The sequence below is a fragment of the Salvelinus fontinalis genome, chromosome 36, assembly GCF_029448725.1.
Source record: "Salvelinus fontinalis isolate EN_2023a chromosome 36, ASM2944872v1, whole genome shotgun sequence".
Taxonomy (NCBI): Eukaryota; Metazoa; Chordata; class Actinopteri; order Salmoniformes; family Salmonidae; genus Salvelinus; species Salvelinus fontinalis.
In genome coordinates, this window is record NC_074700.1 from 32,489,035 (window position 1) to 32,511,715 (window position 22,681).

Below are 22,681 nucleotides of genomic sequence, written 5' to 3' on the forward strand. Positions count from 1 at the left end.
GTCTTGCCTAGTTAAATAAAAGGTTAAATAAAAGTGCCTGGCTTTTCATCCATCACTGGAAGCCACCTGCATCCATTATCTCTTTATAAGAGTCTAGCACCCACTCTAGTGGTCTGGTATCAGTACTGCACATTTCTGCCCGATAGGTTTATTGTTCACCTTGTCTGTGTCCCTCCCTGCTTTCACTGTTATTCAGAACGTGTCCAGACAGGCTGTAGGATCAGACAGAAATACCTTTCAGAAACCAGGGAGGGAGGGAGAGAGACTCCCCATACAGAACAGAAACCAGGGAGGGAGGGGGAGAGACTCCCCATACAGAACAGAAACCAGGGAGGGAGGGAGAGAGACTCCCCATACAGAACAGAAACCAGGGAGGGAGGGAGAGAGACTCCCCATACAGAACAGAAACCAGGGAGGGAGGGAGAGAGACTCCCCATACAGAACAGAAACCAGGGAGGGAGGGAGAGAGACTCCCCATACAGAACAGAAACCAGGGAGGGAGGGAGGGAGAGAGAGAGAGACTCCCCATACAGAACAGAAACCAGGGAGGGAGGGAGAGAGACTCCTCATACCGTTCATAAACCAGGGAGGGAGGGAGAGAGACTCCCCATACAGAACAGAAACCAGGGAGGGAGGGAGAGAGACTCCCCATACAGAACAGAAACCAGGGAGGGAGGGAGAGAGACTCCCCATACAGAACAGAAACCAGGGAGGGAGAGAGAGAGACTTCCCATACAGAACAGAAACCAGGGAGGGAGGGAGAGAGACTCCCCATACAGAACAGAAACCAGGGAGGGAGGGAGAGAGACTCCCCATACAGAACAGAAACCAGGGAGGGAGGGAGAGAGACTCCCCATACAGAACAGAAACCAGGGAGGGAGGGAGAGACTCCCCATACAGAACAGAAACCAAGGAGGGAGGGAGACTCCCCATACAGAACAGAAACCAGGGAGGGGGGGAGAGAGACTCCCCATACAGAACAGAAACCAGGGAGGGGGGGAGAGAGACTCCCCATACAGAACAGAAACCAGGGAGGGAGGGAGAGAGACTCCCCATACAGAACAGAAACCAGGGAGGGAGGGAGAGAGACTCCCCATACAGAACAGAAACCAGGGAGGGAGGGAGAGAGAGAGACTCCCCATACAGAACAGAAACCAGGGAGGGAGGGAGAGAGACTCCCCATACAGAACAGAAACCAGGGAGGGAGGGAGAGAGACTCCCCATACAGAACAGAAACCAGGGAGGGAGGGAGAGAGACTCCCCATACAGAACAGAAACCAGGGAGGGAGAGAGGGAGAGAGACTCCCCATACAGAACAGAAACCAGGGAGGGAGGGAGGGAGAGAGAGAGACTCCCCATACAGAACAGAAACCAGGGAGGGAGGGAGAGACTCCCCATACAGAACAGAAACCAGGGAGGGAGGGAGAGAGACTCCCCATACAGAACAGAAACCAGGGAGGGAGGGAGGGAGAGAGACTCTCCATACAGAACAGAAACCAGGGAGGGAGAGAGGGAGAGAGACTCCCCATACAGAACAGAAACCAAGGAGGGAGGGAGACTCCCCATACAGAACAGAAACCAGGGAGGGGGGGAGAGAGACTCCCCATACAGAACAGAAACCAGGGAGGGAGGGAGAGAGACTCCCCATACAGAACAGAAACCAGGGAGGGAGGGAGAGAGAGAGACTCCCCATACAGAACAGAAACCAGGGAGGGAGGGAGAGAGACTCCCCATACAGAGCAGAAACCAGGGAGGGAGGGAGAGAGACTCCCCATACAGAACAGAAACCAGGGAGGGAGGGAGAGAGACTCCCCATACAGAACAGAAACCAGGGAGGGAGGGAGAGAGACTCCCCATACAGAACAGAAACCAGGGAGGGAGGGAGAGAGACTCTCCATACAGAACAGAAACCAGGGAGGGAGAGAGGGAGAGAGACTCCCCATACAGAACAGAAACCAGGGAGGGAGAGAGGGAGAGAGACTCCCCATACAGAACAGAAACCAGGGAGGGAGGGAGAGACTCCCCATACAGAACAGAAACCAGGGAGGGAGAGAGAGAGACTCCCCATACAGAACAGAAACCAGGGAGGGAGGGAGGGAGAGAGACTCCCCATACAGAACAGAAACCAGAGAGGGAGGGAGGGAGAGAGACTCCCCATACAGAACAGAAACCAGGGACGGGAGGAGAGAGACTCCCCATACAGAACAGAAACCAGGGAGGGAGGGGGAGAGACTCCCCATACAGAACAGAAACCATGGAGGGAGGGAGAGAGACTCCCCATACAGAACAGAAACCAGGGAGGGAGGGAGAGAGACTCCCCATACAGAACAGAAACCAGGGAGGGAGGGAGAGAGACTCCCCATACAGAACAGAAACCAGGGAGGGAGGGAGAGAGACTCCCCATACAGAACAGAAACCAGGGAGGGAGGGAGAGAGACTCCCCATACAGAACAGAAACCAGGGAGGGAGGGGGAGAGACTCCCCATACAGAACAGAAACCAGGGAGGGGGGGAGAGAGACTCCCCATACAGAACAGAAACCAGGGAGGGAGGGAGAGAGACTCCCCATACAGAACAGAAACCAGGGAGGGAGGGAGAGAGACTCCCCATACAGAACAGAAACCAGGGAGGGAGGGAGAGAGACTCCCCATACAGAACAGAAATTGTTGGACACCTATATCATGTCAAATCAAATTGATCACATCACATACACATATTTAGCAGATGTTATTGTGGGTGTAGCGAAATGCTTACGTTTGTCTCATTTCACATGTAAGTAGGAAAGAAGATCTATTGATAACGATAATATGTGGTGAGAGTTTGTGGTGGTGTTAGAGTGAAGGCGTGTTTAGTTGTGAAACTGTTCAAACGTACGCTATTCATATACAGAACAAGAGAGGAATTGTTGTTTCCTTTTCTTTCTAAATCAGTGGAGGGCACACACACACACACACACACACACACACACACACACACACACACACACACACGTAGGTGTGTATATTGCGACTGATTCTATACTGTCTATTTGTATGTTGTGTGTCTCATGGCCAACAACTTCTTATCTGTGGTGGGGGAGCCTGACATCTAGTGTTCAGTAACGTGAAGTATAGTAGAATTCTCCTCACTTTCCATTGGCATTAGGCTGCATTCAAGTCCTAGGTGGAAACTAGGAAATGTCAGACTTGCTAACTGGCTGTAGTTATACACATTCAGTTAGCAAGTGGGAAATGTCAGAGTTTCCTAGTTCCCACTAGGACATAAATGCGGCATATTTTTTTATTTAACTAGGCAAGTCAGTTAAGAACAAATTCTTATTTTCAATGACGGCCTAGGAACAGTGGGTTTAACTGCCTTGTTCAGGGGGCAGAACGACAGATGTTTACCTTGTCAGCTCGGGGATTCGATCTTGCAACCTTTCGGTTACTAGTCCAACGCTCTAACCGCTAGGCTACGCTGCCGGCATAACCGCGGGTTTAGGGTCATAAAATAGTGTTGAATAAAGGGAAAACAATTCATTCAAAGAAAATGGTGCGATTTTTATATTACTTTGAGGTTTTTTATGTCATTATTTGAGTCTTTCTGGCATTAGTGCATAAAGCCTGAGCTTGTTGGGAAAGGCTCATAAGCTAGCATGTCACGGTAAAGTCTATTCCAGTTGTATTCAATCAATCAAATTTATTTAAAAGCCCTTCTTACATCAGCTAATGTCACAAAGTGCTGTACAGAAACCCAGCCTAAAACCACAAACGGCAAGCAATGCAGGTGTAGAAGCACGGTATTCAGCGCATTTGACAAATAACATTTGACTCGATTTGATTTAGGGCCTAACTGTACGCGGACCAAATAGCCTAAACGCCAATCACCCCCAAAACAAGTTAATGTCAATCCATGGAGGCCCCCCCAAAAAAGTCTGAGTTTGTATTTGTATTTATTAAGGATCCTCACTATTCTTCCTGGGGTCCAGTAACATTAAGGAAGTTATTATAAAATAAGAAATATTACATGACATTACATTTCATAACTTTTCACAACACATTAAATGTGTTCCCTCAGGCCACTACTCTACTACCACATATCTAAAATACAACATCCATGTGTAGGTGTGTGTAGAGGGCGTGTCTTATCATGTGTACAGTGGCTTGTGAAAGTTTTCACCCTCTTGGCATTTTTCCTACTTTGTTGCCTTACAACCTGGAATTAAAATGTATTTTTTTGTGGGTTTGTATCATTTGATTTACACAACATGCCACTTTGAAGATGCTAAATATTTTTTATTGTGAAACAAGCAAGAAATAAGACAAAAAAACAACTTGAGCGTGCATAACTATTCACTCCCCCTGCTTTAGCAGTATGCTTAGGGTCATTGTCCTGCTGGAAGGTGAACCTCCGTCCCAGTCTCAAATCTCTGAAGACTGAAACAGGTTTTCCTCAATAATTTCCCTGTATTTAGCGCTATCCATCATTCCTTCAATTCTGACCTGTTTCCCAGTCCCTGCTGATAAAAACATCTCCACAGCATGATGCTGCCACCACCATGCTTCACTGATATTCTCAGGGTGACGAGAGGTGTTGGGTTTGCGCCAGACATGGCGTTTTCCTTGATGGCCAAAAAGCTAAATTTTTGTTTAATCTGAGCAGAGTACCTTCTTCCATATGTTTGGGGAGTCTCCCACATTCCTTTTGGCGAACACCAAACGTGTTTGCTTATTTTTTTCTTTAAGCAATGGCTTTTTTTCTGTCCAATCTTCCGTAAAGCCCAGCTCTGTAGGGTGTACGGCTTAAAGTGGTCCTATGGACAGATACTCCAATCTCCGCTGTGGAGCTTTGCAGCTCCTTCAGGGTTATCTTTAGTCTCTTTGTTGCCTCTCTGATTAATGCCCTCCATGCCTGGTCAGTGAGTTCTGGTGGGCGGCTTTCACTTGGCAGTTTTGTTGTGGTGCCATAATGTTTCCATTGTTTAACAATGGATTTAATGGTGCTCCGTGGGATGTTCAAAGTTTTGGATATTTTTTTATAACCCAACCCTGATCTGTACTTCTCAACAACTTGGTCCCTGACCTGTTTGGAGAGGTCCTTGGTCTTCATGGCGCTGCTTGCTTGGTGTTGCCCCTTGCTTAGTGGTGTTGCAGACTCTGGGGCCTTTCAGAACACGTGTATATATACTGCAATATATATACTGAGATCATGTGACAGATCATGTGACACTTAGATTGCACACAGGTGGACTTTATTTATCTAATTATGTAACGTCTGAAGGTAATTGGTTGCACCAGATCTTATTTAGGGGCTTCATAGCAAAGGGGGTGAATACACATGCATGCACCACTTTTCCGTTAAAAAATAATAATATTTATTGAAACAAGTTATTTTTTAAATTTCACTTCACCAATTTGGACTATTTTGCGTTTGTCCATTACATGAAATCCACATAAAAATCCATTCAAATTACAGGTTGTCATGCAACAAAATAGGAAAACGCCAAGGGTGATGAATACTTTTGCAAGGCACTGAATGTGTGTCTGTACCTGTGTGTGTGTGTCTCTTCACAGTCCCTGCTGTTCCATAAGGTGTATTTTTATCTGTTTTTAAATCTGATTCTACTGCTGCATCAGTTACTTGATGTGGAATAGTTCCATGTAGTCATGGCTCTATTCAGTACTGTGCTCTTCCCATAGTCTGTTCTGGACTTGGGGACCGTGCAGAGACCTCTGGTGGCATGTCTTGTGGGGTATGCACGGGTGTCTGAGCTGTGTGCTAGTAGTTTAAACAGACCTCTGGTGGCATGTCTTGTGGGGTATGCACGGGTGTCTGAGCTGTGTGCTAGTAGTTTAAACAGACCTCTGGTGACATGTCTTGTGGGGTATGTATGGGGTGTCTGAGCTGGGTGTTAGTAGTTTAAACAGACCTCTGGTGGCATGTCTTGTGGGGTATGCACGGGTGTCAGAGCTGTGTGCTAGTAGTTTAAACAGACCTCTGGTGACATGTCTTGTGGGGTATGCACGGGTGTCAGAGCTGTGTGCTAGTAGTTTAAACAGACCTCTGGTGGCATGTCTTGTGGGGTATGCACGGGTGTCTGAGCTGTGTGCTAGTAGTTTAAACAGACCTCTGGTGACATGTCTTGTGGGGTATGTATGGGTGTCTGAGCTGTGTGCTAGTAGTTTAGACAGACCTCTGGTGACATGTCTTGTGGGGTATGCACGGGTGTCTGTGCTGTGTGCTAGTAGTTTAAACAGACCTCTGGTGACATGTCTTGTGGGGTATGCACGGGTGTCTGAGCTGTGTGCTAGTAGTTTAAACAGACCTCTGGTGACATGTCTTGTGGGGTATGCACGGGGTGTCTGAGCTGTGTGCTAGTAGTTTAAACAGACCTCTGGTGACATGTCTTGTGGGGTATGCACGGGTGTCTGAGCTGTGTGCTAGTAGTTTAAACAGACCTCTGGTGACATGTCTTGTGGGGTATGCACGGGTGTCTGAGCTGTGTGCTAGTAGTTTAAACAGACCTCTGGTGACATGTCTTGTGGGGTATGTATGGGTGTCTGAGCTGTGTGCTAGTAGTTTAAACAGACCTCTGGTGGCATGTCTTGTGGGGTATGTATGGGGTGTCTGAGCTGTGTGCTAGTAGTTTAAACAGACCTCTGGTGGCATGTCTTGTGGGGTATGGATGGGTGTCTGAGCTGTGTGCTAGTAGTTTAAACAGACCTCTGGTGGCATGTCTTGTGGGGTATGCACGGGGTGTCTGAGCTGTGTGCTAGTAGTTTAAACAGACCTCTGGTGGCATGTCTTGTGGGGTATGCACGGGGTGTCTGAGCTGTGTGCTAGTAGTTTAAACAGACCTCTGGTGACATGTCTTGTGGGGTATGCACGGGTGTCTGAGCTGTGTGCTAGTAGTTTAAACAGACCTCTGGTGACATGTCTTGTGGGGTATGTATGGGTGTCTGAGCTGTGTGCTAGTAGTTTAAACAGACCTCTGGTGACATGTCTTGTGGGGTATGTATGGGTGTCTGAGCTGTGTGCTAGTAGTTTAAACAGACCTCTGGTGGCATGTCTTGTGGGGTATGTATGGGTGTCTGAGCTATGTGCTAGTAGTTTAAACAGACCTCTGGTGGCATGTCTTGTGGGGTATGCACGGGTGTCTGAGCTGTGTGCTAGTAGTTTAAACAGACACCTCAGTGCATTCAGCAATACCTCTCACAAAATCAAGTAGTGATGAAGTCAATCTCTCCTCCACTTTGAGCTATAAGAGATTGACTTGCATGTCATTAATGTTAGCTCTCCGTGTACATTTAAGGGCCAACCGTGCTGCCCTGTTCTGAGCCAGCCGTGCTGCCCTGTTCTGAGCCAGCCGTGCTGCCCTGTTCTGAGCCAGCCGTACTGCCCTGTTCTGAGCCAGCCGTGCTGCCCTGTTCTGAGCCAACCGTGCTGCCCTGTTCTGAGCCAGCCGTGCTGCCCTGTTCTGAGCCAACCGTGCTGCCCTGTTCTGAGCCAGCCGTGCTGCCCTGTTCTGAGCCAACCGTGCTGCCCTGTTCTGAGCCAACCGTGCTGCCCTGTTCTGAGCCAACCGTGCTGCCCTGTTCTGAGCCAATTATAATATTCTGAGGTCTTTCTTTGTGGCACCTGACCACGCTACTGAACAGTAGTCCAGGTGTGACAAAACTAAGGTCTGTAGGACCTGCCTTGTTGATAGTGTTGTTAAGAAGGTAGAAACTAGGGCCTGTAGGACCTGCCTTGTTGATAGTGTTGTTAAGAATGTAGAAACTAGGGACTGTAGGACCTGCCTTGTCTATAGTGTTGTTAAGAAGGTAGAGCAATGCTTTATTATAGAAAAACTTCTCCCCATCTTTGCTACTGTTGTATCAACATGTTTCGACCATGTCAGTTTACAATCCAGGGTTACTCCAAGCAGTTTAGTCACCTCAACCTGCTCAATTTCCACATTATTTATTCCAAAATTTAGTTGAAGTTTAGTGAATGATTTGTCCCAAATAAAATGCTTTTATTTTTTAGAAATATTTAGAACTAACTTATTCCTTGCCACCCATTTTTAAACTAACTGCAACTCTTTGTTATGTGTTGCAGTGATTTTACTCGCTGTAGTAGCTGACGTGTATAGTGTTGAGTCATCCACATACATAGACAGACTATCTTTACTCAAAGCCAGTGCCATGTCGTTAGTAAAGATTGAAAAAAAAGTAAGGGGCCTAGACAGCTTCCCTGGGGGATTCCTGATTCTACCTGGATTATGTTGTAGAGGCCATAACACCCTCTGTGTTCTGTTAGACAGGTAACTCTTTATCCACATTATAGCAGGGGGTGTAAAGCCATAACGCCCTCTGTGTTCTGTTAGACAGGTAACTCTTTATCCACATTATAGCAGGGGGTGTAAAGCCATAACACCCTCTGTGTTCTGTTAGACAGGTAACTCTTTATCCACATTATAGCAGGGGGTGTAAAGCGATAACACCCTCTGTGTTCTGTTAGACAGGTAACTCTTTATCCACAATATAGCAGGGGGTGTAAAGCGATAACGCATACGTTTTTCCAGCAGCAAGCTATGATCGATAATGTCAAAAGCCGCACTGAAGCCTAACAAAACAGCTCCCACAATCTTCCGAGTCATCTGATTCGATGAATGATGGAGCTGACTTTTTCCTTTTTTTGCCCAAAATGTCAATCAATAAGTTTCATTCAATAAGAGAAAAAGCTGTGAAATGAGAATTGAAAATAAAGAGAAGGGAGACCCAGAAAAGTAATGTTTGGGAAAGATTTGTTGAAATGGTAAAAGAGGATGATGACAGTGTTTTATGTGTGATGATTGTGAGGCACTGTACAAATTCAACAGTCACAAGAAGGGCAACTTCAAATAGGCCTGTTGCACGTCAAGGGAACTGTAGCCTACTGTTCAGATGGGTAAAATGGACACTGACATCTGGACACTGACTGTAGGTCTATAACCTCTCACATAACCTTAATATTAACTCCTGCAGAATTAAGCATTTATTGCAGTAAAATGGTACACCAAATGTAGGCTAAATGTTGACTCGGGAAACAGGAGTGGAGAAATATGATTTATTTATTTCAGCATCTTGAGAGTTTAGTTAGATACCTTCTATAGAGATGCTTAATTAGCGCCATAAAAAAGCGGATAGTATTTCAACCACATAAAATATGGATCCAAGACAAACTGAAATCTTAATCATTCATTCTAATCGATTTATGACATTTATTCTGGTGAGCAACGATTGATTTAGTCTTCTAGGGGAAACATAGGTACAGAAGATAAGCTTCATGTATCTAATGTCGGAAATTATAAACAGAAACATATCTAAATCAGGCAACAAAAAGATAGTCAAAAACAATTGTTCCCCCTGATCTGTAGCCCAAAGCACATTTCTCTATTAGGGGGTCAGAGTCGGGGCCTCAGATGTTCACTTCATCACAATCATCGGGCTGTAGTGGATGGGTGTCCATGAGCAGTACTGGTGTGATGACGAGGGCTCCGTCGTTCTTGCCTGACTTGTTGGTGCAGGGACTGAAGAACGGGAACACAGACTCGCAGAAGGAGGCCATGAAGGTGTAGATGTGGAGCTTAGCGTCCACGTTATAGAACGATACCTGAACAGGGGAGAAGAAGGGGAAGTTAGTCCACATAGAACGATACCTGAGCAGGGGAGAAGAAGGGGAAGTTAGTCCACGTTATAGAACGATACCTGAACAGGGGAGAGGAAGGGGAAGTTAATCCACATTATAGAACGATACCTGAACAGGGGAGAAGAAGGGGAAGTTAGTCCATGTTATAGAACGATACCTGAACAGGGGAGAAGAAGGGGAAGTTAGTCCACATAGAACGATACCTGAACAGGGGAGAAGGGGAAGTTAGTCCACATCATAGAACGATACCTGAACAGGGGAGAAGAAGGGGAAGTTAGTCCACGTAATAGAACCATACCTGAACAGGGCAGAAGAAGGGGAAGTTAGTCCACATTATAGAATGATACCTGAACAGGGGAGAGGAAGGGGAAGTTAGTCCACATAGAACGATACCTGAACAGGGGAGAGGAAGGGGAAGTTAGTCCACATAGAACGATACCTGAACAGGGGAGAAGAAGGGTAAGTTAGTCAACGTTATATAGTAAGATAGACAGGGAGAGAAGAAAGAGGTAGGTGTGTGTGTGTGTGTGTGTGTGTGTGTGTGTGTGTGTGTGTGTGTGTGTGTGTGTGTGTGTGTGTGTGTGTGTGTGTGTGTGTGTGTGTGTGTGTGTGTGTGTGGTCAAGGAGGGTTGCACAATTTCCAAGTAGTTCAAAAATCCTTGTTGAAGGTTAAAACCCTGGAATTTTTTGCAACAACAACAACAAACTGCGGAGTACAAACGTGTGACATCCTACCTGCCCTTTCTCATAATCCACATACACCCCGATCTTCTGTGGTCTGAGGTTGAGAGGCAGCTCAGTGGAGGGATCTGTCCGGAACGCATAGTTGTGTTCATCTCTGAGGCTGAGGAACCAGTAGCCGTTGCTAGGGGATACCGTTATCTTCCCCTTCCTGTTGATGGAGCGGCTGGCCACGCCCAGATCCCAGTCCGTCTTCCCGCCCACCTCCACCTGTGAAAAGGTGTACTCACTTTTGAGGATACAAACTCAAGTCCATAGTACGAATTAATGAATGAAAATATGGAATGTTATATAGAATGTAGTTCCTATTCAACAAAAGTGGATGAACAGGGCTTGAAAGGTTCGACATGCTTTCTAAATATAGTAACAATCAAATTATAAAAATACAAACCGTAAGATTTTACTTTCCTTATAACTATAAAATACATACATGTTTAGTGTTAGAGAAAATTGATCTATTTTCTAAAGCTCTCTCTTGATTAAAACTTCTGCCCCCACCCTTCTGATCATCAGACAGGGCTCTAGCCTGGCTACCTGAACTCGTACAGGACAGGGCTCTAGCCTGGCTTTCTGAACTCGTACAGGACAGGGCTCTAGCCTGGCTACCTGAACTCGTACAGGACAGGGCTCTAGCCTGGCTTCCTGAACTCGTACAGGACAGGGCTCTAGCCTGGCTACCTGAACTCGTACAGGACAGGGCTCTAGCCTGGCTTTCTGAACTCGTACAGGACAGGGCTCTAGCCTGGCTACCTGAACTCGTACAGGACAGGGCTCTAGCCTGGCTTCCTGAACTCGTACAGGACAGGGCTCTAGCCTGGCTACCTGAACTCGTACAGGACAGGGCTCTAGCCTGGCTACCTGAACTCGTACAGGACAGGGCTCTAGCCTGGCTACCTGAACTCGTACAGGACAGGGCTCTAGCCTGGCTTTCCTGAACTCGTACAGGACAGGGCTCTAGCCTGGCTTCCTGAACTCGTACAGGACAGGGCTCTAGCCTGGCTTCCTGAACTCGTACAGGACAGGGCTCTAGCCTGGCTTCCTGAACTCGTACAGGACAGGGCTCTAGCCTGGCTTCCTGAACTCGTACAGGACAGGGCTCTAGCCTGGCTTCCTGAACTCGAACAGGACAGGGCTCTAGCCTGGCTTCCTGAACTCGTACAGGACAGGGCTCTAGCCTGGCTTCCTGAACTCGTACAGGACAGGGCTCTAGCCTGGCTTTCCTGAACTCGTACAGGACAGGGCTCTAGCCTGGCTTTCCTGAACTCGTACAGGACAGGGCTCTAGCCTGGCTTTCCTGAACTCGTACAGGACAGGGCTCTAGCCTGGCTTTCCTGAACTCGAACAGGACAGGGCTCTAGCCTGGCTTCCTGAACTCGTACAGGACAGGGCTCTAGCCTGGCTTCTTGAACTCGTACAGGACAGGGCTCTAGCCTGGCTACCTGAACTCGTACAGGACAGGGCTCTAGCCTGGCTTTCTGAACTCGTACAGGACAGGGCTCTAGCCTGGCTACCTGAACTCGTACAGGACAGGGCTCTAGCCTGGCTACCTGAACTCGTACAGGACAGGGCTCTAGCCTGGCTTTCTGAACTCGTACAGGACAGGGCTCTAGCCTGGCTTTCTGAACTCGTACAGGACAGGGCTCTAGCCTGGCTACCTGAACTCGTACAGGACAGGGCTCTAGCCTGGCTTTCTGAACTCGTACAGGACAGGGCTCTAGCCTGGCTACCTGAACTCGTACAGGACAGGGCTCTAGCCTGGCTACCTGAACTCGTACAGGACAGGGCTCTAGCCTGGCTACCTGAACTCGAACAGGACAGGGCTCTAGCCTGGCTACCTGAACTCGTACAGGACAGGGCTCTAGCCTGGCTTCCTGAACTCGTACAGGACAGGGCTCTAGCCTGGCTACCTGAACTCGTACAGGACAGGGCTCTAGCCTGGCTACCTGAACTCGTACAGGACAGGGCTCTAGCCTGGCTACCTGAACTCGTACAGGACAGGGCTCTAGCCTGGCTTTCCTGAACTCGTACAGGACAGGGCTCTAGCCTGGCTTCCTGAACTCGAACAGGACAGGGCTCTAGCCTGGCTTCCTGAACTCGTACAGGACAGGGCTCTAGCCTGGCTTCCTGAACTCGTACAGGACAGGGCTCTAGCCTGGCTTCCTGAACTCGTACAGGACAGGGCTCTAGCCTGGCTTCCTGAACTCGTACAGGACAGGGCTCTAGCCTGGCTTTCCTGAACTCGTACAGGACAGGGCTCTAGCCTGGCTTTCCTGAACTCGTACAGGACAGGGCTCTAGCCTGGCTTTCCTGAACTCGTACAGGACAGGGCTCTAGCCTGGCTTTCCTGAACTCGTACAGGACAGGGCTCTAGCCTGGCTTTCCTGAACTCGTACAGGACAGGGCTCTAGCCTGGCTTTCCTGAACTCGTACAGGACAGGGCTCTAGCCTGGCTTTCCTGAACTCGTACAGGACAGGGCTCTAGCCTGGCTACCTGAACTCGTACAGGACAGGGCTCTAGCCTGGCTTCCTGAACTCGTACAGGACAGGGCTCTAGCCTGGCTTCCTGAACTCGTACAGGACAGGGCTCTAGCCTGGCTTCCTGAACTCGTACAGGACAGGGCTCTAGCCTGGCTTCCTGAACTCGTACAGGACAGGGCTCTAGCCTGGCTACCTGAACTCGTACAGGACAGGGCTCTAGCCTGGCTTTCTGAACTCGTACAGGACAGGGCTCTAGCCTGGCTACCTGAACTCGTACAGGACAGGGCTCTAGCCTGGCTACCTGAACTCGTACAGGACAGGGCTCTAGCCTGGCTACCTGAACTCGAACAGGACAGGGCTCTAGCCTGGCTTTCCTGAACTCGAACAGGACAGGGCTCTAGCCTGGCTTCCTGAACTCGTACAGGACAGGGCTCTAGCCTGGCTTTCCTGAACTCGTACAGGACAGGGCTCTAGCCTGGCTACCTGAACTCGTACAGGACAGGGCTCTAGCCTGGCTTTCCTGAACTCGTACAGGACAGGGCTCTAGCCTGGCTTTCCTGTACTCGTACAGGACAGGGCTCTAGCCTGGCTTCCTGAACTCGTACAGGACAGGGCTCTAGCCTGGCTTCCTGAACTCGTACAGGACAGGGCTCTAGCCTGGCTTCCTGAACTCGTACAGGACAGGGCTCTAGCCTGGCTTCCTGAACTCGTACAGGACAGGGCTCTAGCCTGGCTTCCTGAACTCGTACAGGACAGGGCTTTAGCCTGGCTTCCTGAACAGGACAGGGCTCTAGCCTGGCTTCCTGAACTCATTAGGAACTGGCCTTTTAAGTCATATTAATCTTGTCCGTCGGTGACAAACACAAAGTGGTTTTGTTTCACATCTACAAATAATGTAAAAGATTTTGTTTTATTAAACTTGATATCAAACCATTTCTGTTTGTCATAGAATGACTTTCTTAGCTTTCCAGCGCTATGCTGCTTGTGAGGCTGTGACGTGTCCTTCCGCCACAAACTGACAGTCTGACCAGAGAATGAAAGTGTAGGGCCAATGGCTGTTTATATGTAACCCAATACCCCAGAGTCTTCCAAGATCAATTCAATGGCTGTGAATATGTAACTCAATACTGCAGAGTCTTCCTGAGACACATTCAATGCGATTGTAAATATTTTATTTACAAATAAAATCCTACGCTATTCTATTCTATCCTAAAATGGAACAAGAAATAGACATAAATGGACAAACTAAAAGGTAAAATAGAAAGATTTAAGATCCAGGATCAACACGGCTAAATGATGATCCAGGATCAACACGGCTAAATGATGATCCAGGATCAACACGGCTAAATGATGATCCAGGATCAACACGGCTAAATGATGATCCAGGATCAACACGGCTAAATGATGATCCAGGATCAACACGGCTAAATGATGATCCAGGATCAACACGGCTAAATGATGATCCAGGACCGACAGCTAAATGAGGATCCAGGATCAACACGGCTAAATGAGGATCCAGGATCAACACGGCTAAATGAGGATCCAGGATCAACACGGCTAAATGAGGATCCAGGATCAACACGGCTAAATGAGGATCCAGGATCAACACGGCTAAATAATGATCCAGGATCAACACGGCTAAATAATGATCCAGGATCAACACGGCTAAATGAGGATCCAGGATCAACACGGCTAAATGAGGATCCAGGATCAACAAGGCTAAATGAGGATCCAGGATCAACACGGCTAAATGATGATCCAGGATCAACACGGCTAAATGATGATCCAGGATCAACACGGCTAAATGATGATCCAGGATCAACACGGCTAAATGATGATCCAGGATCAACACGGCTAAATGATGATCCAGGATCAACACGGCTAAATGATGATCCAGGATCAACACGGCTAAATGATGATCCAGGATCAACACGGCTAAATGATGATCCAGGATCAACACGGCTAAATGATGATCCAGGATCAACACGGCTAAATGATGATCCAGGACCAACACGGCTAAATGATGATCCAGGATCAACACGGCTAAATGATGATCCAGGACCGACAGCTAAATGAGGATCCAGGACCGACAGCTAAATGAGGATCCAGGATCAACACGGCTAAATGAGGATCCAGGATCAACACGGCTAAATGAGGATCCAGGATCAACACGGCTAAATGAGGATCCAGGATCAACACGGCTAATTGAGGATCCAGGATCAACACGGCTAAATGAGGATCCAGGATCAACACGGCTAAATGATGATCCAGGATCAACACGGCTAAATGATGATCCAGGATCAACACGGCTAAATGATGATCCAGGATCAACACGGCTAAATGAGGATCCAGGATCAACACGGCTAAATGAGGAACCAGGATCAACACGGCTAAATGATGATCCAGGATCGACACGGCTAAATGAGGATCCAGGATCGACACGGCTAAATGAGGATCCAGGATCGACACGGCTAAATGATGATCCAGGATCGACACGGCTAAATGAGGATCCAGGATCGACACGGCTAAATGAGGATCCAGGATCGACACGGCTAAATGAGGATCCAGGATCGACACGGCTAAATGAGGATCCAGGATCGACACGGCTAAATGAGGATCCAGGATCGACACGGCTAAATGAGGATCCAGGATCGACACGGCTAAATGAGGATCCAGGATCGACACGGCTAAATGAGGATCCAGGATCGACACGGCTAAGTGAGGATCCAGGATCGACACGGCTAAATGAGGATCCAGGATCGACACGGCTAAATGAGGATCCAGGATCGACACGGCTAAATGAGGATCCAGGATCGACACGGCTAAATGAGGATCCAGGATCGACACGGCTAAATGAGGATCCAGGATCGACACGGCTAAATGAGGATCCAGGATCGACACGGCTAAATGAGGATCCAGGATCGACACGGCTAAATGAGGATCCAGGATCGACACGGCTAAATGAGGATCCAGGATCGACACGGCTGAATGAGGATCCAGGATCAACACGGCTAAATGATGATCCAGGATCAACACAATGTTTAAGAACATGTTTAACCCTACCTCCCAATAGTGTTGACCCGAGGAGAATCCTTCTCGACCCAGAACACACACGACACGGTCAAACCTCTCAGGGTTATGAGGTACCGGCTGGTGACGGTCCCCACATTTGACCTATATAGACAGAGAGCAGGTCAGTGCTTTTCACAACATTATTTGAGTGGGTCACTAGAATTATCATGAGGCTACTCCTACACCTTGATCGTTAGGGCAGTTTGATCAAGGTTTAGGAGTACCCCCCCCCCCCCCCCCCCCCCCCCCCCCCCCTCCCCATATAACTAACCATTTTCCTGTTTTCTGATAGGATGAGCCTGGGGTGGGCGGTGCTTGAGTCCATAGTCACGTCCACTGAAGGAGGGAGGGGAAGAGGTGGAGGGATTGAGAGAGGGGTAGAGAGGGAGGACAGAGGGGAAGAGGTGGAGGGATTGAGAGAGGGGTGGAGAGAGGGAGGACAGAGGGGAGAAGAGATTTTATTAATTTATTTTTTATTTCACCTTTATTTAACAAGGTAAGCTAGTTGAGAACAAGTTCTCATTTACAACTGCGACCTGGCCAAGATAAAGCAAAGCAGTGCGACACAAACAACAACACAGAGTTACACATGGAATAAACAAGCATACAGTCAATAGCACAATAGAAAATAAAATAAAAGTCGATGGAGATGGAGGGATTGAGAGAGGGGGGGTGGAGAGAGGGAGAACAGAGAGGAGAAGAGAGATGGAGGGATTGAGAGAGGGGGGTGGAGAGAGGGAGGACAGAGAGGAGAAGAGAGATGGAGGGATTGAGAGAGGGGGGTGGAGAGAGGGAGAACAGAGAGGAGAAGAGAGATGGAGGGATTGAGAGAGGGGGGTGGAGAGAGGGAGGACAGAGAGGAGAAGAGAGATGGAGGGATTGAGAGAGGGGGGTGGAGAGAGGGAGGACAGAGAGGAGAAGAGAGATGGAGGGATTGAGAGAGGGGGGTGGAGAGAGGGAGGACAGAGAGGAGAAGAGAGATGGAGGGATTGAGAGAGGGGGGTGGAGAGAGGGAGGACAGAGAGGAGAAGAGAGATGGAGGGATTGAGAGGGGGGTGGAGAGAGGGAGGACAGAGAGGAGAAGAGATGGAGGGATTGAGAGAGGGGGGTGGAGAGAGGGAGGACAGAGAGGAGAAGAGATGGAGGGATTGAGAGAGGGTGGTGGAGAGAGGGAGGACAGAGAGGAGAAGAGAGATGGAGGGATTGAGAGAGGGGGGTGGAGAGAGGGAGGACAGAGAGGAGAAGAGATGGAGGGATTGAGAGAGGGGGGTGGAGAGAGGGGGGTGGGGAGATGGAGGGATTGAGAGAGGGGGGTGGAGAGAGGGAGGACAGAGAGGGGGGTGGAGAGATGGAGGGATTGAGAGAGGGGGTGGAGAGAGGGAGGACAGAGAGGGGGGTGGAGAGATGGAGGGATTGAGAGAGGGAGGACAGAGAGGGGGGTGGAGAGATGGAGGGATTGAGAGAGGGGGGTGGAGAGGAGAAGAAAGAGGGATTGTGAGAGAGGGGTGGAGAGGGGAGAGATAAATGGAGATACATTGATGAGTTACTTTTTCAAGTGTAACTTGGTGATGACCTATGTATCTCTACATACCTGCATACTCCTGTACCCCCTTCACCTCTGGAATAGAGCAACAGAAGAAACCACATTAAAAAACAATATTAGAATTACATTATTCAATTGTAATCTTTATCTCATATAATTAAAATCTATGTTATTGTTATTTACCGCTGCTCTTTAATTATTTGTTATTCTTATCTCATACTTAAAAAAATAAGGTATTTTCTTAAAACTGCATTGTTGGTTATTAAGGGCTTGTAAGTAAGCATTTCACTGTGAGGTCTACCTACACCTGTTGTATTCAGCATTTCACTGTGAGGTCTACTACACCTGTTGTATTCAGCATTTCACTGTGAGGTCTACTACACCTGTTGTATTCAGCATTTCACTGTGAGGTCTACCTACACCTGTTGTATTCAGCATTTCACTGTGAGGTCTACTACACCTGTTGTATTCAGCATTTCACTGTAAGGTCTACTACACCTGTTGTATTCAGCATTTCACTGTAAGGTCTACCTACACCTGTTGTATTCAGCATTTCACTGTAAGGTCTACTACACCTGTTGTATTCAGCATTTCACTGTGAGGTCTACTACACCTGTTGTATTCAGCATTTCACTGTGAGGTCTACTACACCTGTTGTATTCAGCATTTCACTGTGAGGTCTACTACACCTGTTGTATTCAGCATTTCACTGTGAGGTCTACTACACCTGTTGTATTCAGCATTTCACTGTGAGGTCTACTACACCTGTTGTATTCAGCATTTCACTGTGAGGTCTACTACACCTGTTGTATTCAGCATTTCACTGTGAGGTCTACCTACACCTGTTGTATTCAGCATTTCACTGTGAGGTCTACTACACCTGTTGTATTCAGCATTTCACTGTGAGGTCTACTACACCTGTTGTATTCAGCATTTCACTGTGAGGTCTACTACACCTGTTGTATTCGGCATTTCACTGTAAGGTCTACTACACCTGTTGTATTCAGCATTTCACTGTAAGGTCTACCTACACCTGTTGTATTCAGCAGTTCACTGTGAGGTCTACTACACCTGTTGTATTCAGCAGTTCACTGTAAGGTCTACACCTGTTGTATTCAGCAGTTCACTGTAAGGTCTACACCTGTTGTATTCAGCATTTCACTGTGAGGTCTACTACACCTGTTGTATTCAGCATTTCACTGTAAGGTCTACCTACACCTGTTGTATTCAGCAGTTCACTGTAAGGTCTACCTACACCTGTTGTATTCAGCAGTTCACTGTAAGGTCTACTACACCTGTTGTATTCAGCATTTCACTGTGAGGTCTACTACACCTGTTGTATTCAGCATTTCACTGTAAGGTCTACCTACACCTGTTGTATTCAGCATTTCACTGTAAGGTCTACTACACCTGTTGTCTTCAGCATTTCACTGTAAGGTCTACTACACCTGTTGTATTCAGCATTTCACTGTAAGGTCTACCTACACCTGTTGTATTCAGCATTTCACTGTAAGGTCTACTACACCTGTTGTATTCAGCATTTCACTGTAAGGTCTACCTACACCTGTTGTATTCAGCATTTCACTGTGAGGTCTACTACATCTGTTGTATTCAGCATTTCACTGTAAGGTCTACTACACCTGTTGTATTCAGCATTTCACTGTGAGGTCTACTACACCTGTTGTATTCAGCATTTCACTGTAAGGTCTACCTACACCTGTTGTATTCAGCATTTCACTGTGAGGTCTACTACACCTGTTGTATTCAGCATTTCACTGTGAGGTCTACTACACCTGTTGTATTCAGCATTTCACTGTGAGGTCTACCTACACCTGTTGTATTCAGCATTTCACTGTGAGGTCTACTACACCTGTTGTATTCAGCATTTCACTGTGAGGTCTACCTACACCTGTTGTATTCGGAGCATGTGACCAATAACATTAGATTAGATCTGTAGATACTCACTGGGCTGCGGTATTGGAGATGATTCTATTGGAACTTGTCCGCCTATAAAGATAACAAAGGTAAACAGCTCAAACAGGTGAGTAATATCCCACGAATTGACCTTTATACCAGCTGTTTCATAGATCTGAAAGTTGTAGGGGGGTAAACAAAACATGGAAACAAATAAAAGCCACCTGAAGACCTAAGCATGATTCTTGTGTGAATGGTTATCTGCTTCTCTGCAGGTATCAGGTCTGTGTGAATGGTTCTCTGCAGGTATCAGGTCAGTGTGAATGGTTCTCTACCGGTATCAGGTCTGTGTGAATGGTTCTCTACCGGTATCAGGTCTGTGTGAATGGTTCTCTACAGGTATCAGGTCTGTGTGAATGGTTCTCCACAGGTATCGGGCCTGTGTGAATGGTTCTCTGCAGGTATCAGGTCTGGGTGAATGGTTCTCTACAGGTATCAGGTCTGTGTGAATGGTTCTCTGCAGGTATCAGGTCTGTGTGAATGGTTCTCTACAGGTATCAGGTCTGTGTGAATGGTTCTCTACAGGTATCAGGTCTGTGTGAATGGTTATCTGCTTCTCTGCAGGTATCAGGTCTATGTGAATGGTTCTCTGCAGGTATCAGGTCTGTGTGAATGGTTCTCTACAGGTATCAGGCCTGTGTGAATGGTTCTCTACAGGTATCAGGTCTGTGTGAATGGTTCTCTACAGGTATCAGGCCTGTGTGAATGGTTCTCTACAGGTATCAGGTCTGTGTGAATGGTTATCTGCTTCTCTGCAGGTAAATTCATTAAATACCTCCATTGTTTTACACCTCCTAATTTGAAATTCGAAGAGAGAAAGAGAGGAGAGAAAGAGAGGAGAGAAAGAGAGGAGAGAAAGAGAGGAGAGAAAGAGAGGAGAGAAAGAGAGGAGAGAAAGAGAGGAGAGAAAGAGAGGAGAGAAAGAGAGGAGAGAAAGAGAGGAGAGAAAGAGAGGAGAGAAAGAGAGGAGAGAAGGAGAAAGAGAGGAGAGATAGGGAGAAGAGTGTCATGACGTGGTGCTTGCTATTTCCAAAGAGGGCCAACTCTCTCTCTCACCACCTCTCTCTTCCCCCTACACCCAGGCTCTGTTATCTCAGGTCGTAATTCCTGGAGGAGACTCTCTTCCCCCCGGCCATGCAGTATAGAGAGAGGGTTCACAGTAGAAAAAAAGGAACTTCTTCTACCTCACAGAACTTGAGAACTGAACAATATTCATGTTTTGGAGAAGGTGTAAACGGTCGGTGGAGAATCCAGCTACGACTGGTCCATTTTGTCTAATGTTTGTGACCTCATGAGAGACAATACAGCCACATTACCATAACTTTGTTTATACAAGAGTCTCCGTTATGAGATTTGCATCTAATTATTGTATAAAATGAATGAGTAAAGATTAAACTATTTGTGAAATTATGTCATGTCTTTTTAAACTGTTTAATGAAAGATAATCCTAATCCAAAATTTAACTAAGTCATTGGCCCGCCCCATGAGCACAGACATTAATCTGGCGTCATGGGACAGCGCTATTCTACTGTTCCGAATATAAACCCCACCTGGAGAAGCCCACTTCAGACCAAGCGTACCTCGATTACTGAAAGGGCTACGGTTTGAGTAGAGACCAAGCGTACCTCGATTACTGAGAGGGCTAAGGTTTGAGTAGAGACCATGCATTCCTCGGTTGTTGAATTCCTAACCAAACCACGTGGAGCATTGGCTACACTGGTGGAAATGGTTAACCTCTGAGACTATCGATACCGACAGAATAAGAGCAAATCTTCGATACTAATTATTAGTCTGCAGCTAGAAATTATGTCGACTGAATGTGAAGACCGACAACCGCCGAAACACCTATTCTATAAGAACATTTCTGAATGGGACTCTGAAGTATCCATTCTAACCACGAAAGACTCCAGGGACGCAAAGAGAAGTTCAGATGAACTTTCCAACAGAAAGACGGACGATTCCAATAGAGATCATGACGACACACTGAGCGTAAATATATGTATTGATTGCAATTATTCCCGAATGAGTGAGCGTTCATGTGCAAAGGATTAGCATTTCAATTATTATAATTATCAACTGTGTAGTGTCTCTTGTCTTTCCCGGCCTTCTCAGTCCACAACCACATCCCCTATCATTTCCTTGTAACCATATATATTGTTGTTTGTTTATGCATTTCTGTGATTATTTAGTTAGTAAATAAATGATTAAGACAATTGATGTATGGATGATTCATAGTGAAGGCTGGGTTCGTGCAGATAACCAACAACTTTCGACGTTTGGAATGAGACTAACTTGAGGTAAAGAATGATTCATTAATTAGAAGACTAATTGGTCAGATATTAAAATATCTGAAAAGTTATATTAGGAAAATTATAACTTTGTAATCTGAAGATTTTCCTTGGTGCCCCGACTTCCTGATTAATTACATTTACATGATTAGTTTAATCACGTAATAATAATTACAGAGAATTGGTTTGAAAAAATAAGTCTTCACTTTAATGACGCCAAAGACAAGACAAGAGAAAGACTGGAGAGAAAGAGAGAAGAGAAAGAGAGAGATAAGAGGAGGAGAGGGAAAGAGAGAAGAGAGAGAGACGAGAAAGGGATGAGAGAGGAGAGAAAGAGAGAGAGAGAGATGGGATGAGAGAGGAGAGAAAGAGAGAGAGATGAGAGAGGAGAGAAAGAGAGAGAGAGGAGCAGTACTCACCAAATTCAACCATCCTGCTGATCTCTTCCTGGAAACGTTGGACCAGGACAGACAGCGATGTATAGATGGGCACCGTACCCAGGTCAGGGTTCACCGACACCCCAGACCAGTCTCTGATTGGTGGAGGGGTGCAGAGTGCAGGGTAACTCTGAGGGTGGGGGCGGAGCAAAGAGTGTATGTTTTTCATTGAGTGGAAATAACCGTCCCAGGCTGACTACATTGCAGATTCATGCCAGATATCACAACACCTGAATTGGTGTTATATAATGTGTTATATAATCAAACCACATTATATGATACTGCAGTAGATGACATAGTGATTATATGATACTGCAGTAGATGACATAGTGATTATCTGATACTGCAGTAGAGGATGTGGTGATTATATGATACTGCAGTAGATGACATGGTGATTATATGATACTGCAGTAGATGACGTGGTGATTATATGATACTGCAGTAGATGACATGGTGATTATATGATACTGCAGTAGATGACATGGTGATTATATGATA

At 46.9% G+C, this 22,681-nt stretch overlaps 1 protein-coding gene across 1 annotated transcript in view; it reads right to left on the minus strand.

Annotated features, from left to right (window-relative positions):
• Positions 1–9,054: 9,054 nt before the first annotated feature.
• Positions 9,055–22,681, minus strand: part of LOC129835623 (E3 ubiquitin-protein ligase TRIM39) — a 46,737-nt gene continuing 33,110 nt past the window's right edge. The window contains exons 9-15 of the mRNA XM_055901336.1: positions 22,166–22,313; positions 19,450–19,491; positions 17,533–17,559; positions 16,213–16,277; positions 15,933–16,043; positions 10,386–10,601; positions 9,055–9,614 (exon numbers count right to left, since the gene is read on the minus strand). Coding sequence (XP_055757311.1) covers positions 9,420–9,614; positions 10,386–10,601; positions 15,933–16,043; positions 16,213–16,277; positions 17,533–17,559; positions 19,450–19,491; positions 22,166–22,313 — 804 coding nt within the window. The 3' untranslated portion in view covers positions 9,055–9,419. The remainder of the gene's footprint in view (positions 9,615–10,385; positions 10,602–15,932; positions 16,044–16,212; positions 16,278–17,532; positions 17,560–19,449; positions 19,492–22,165; positions 22,314–22,681) is intronic.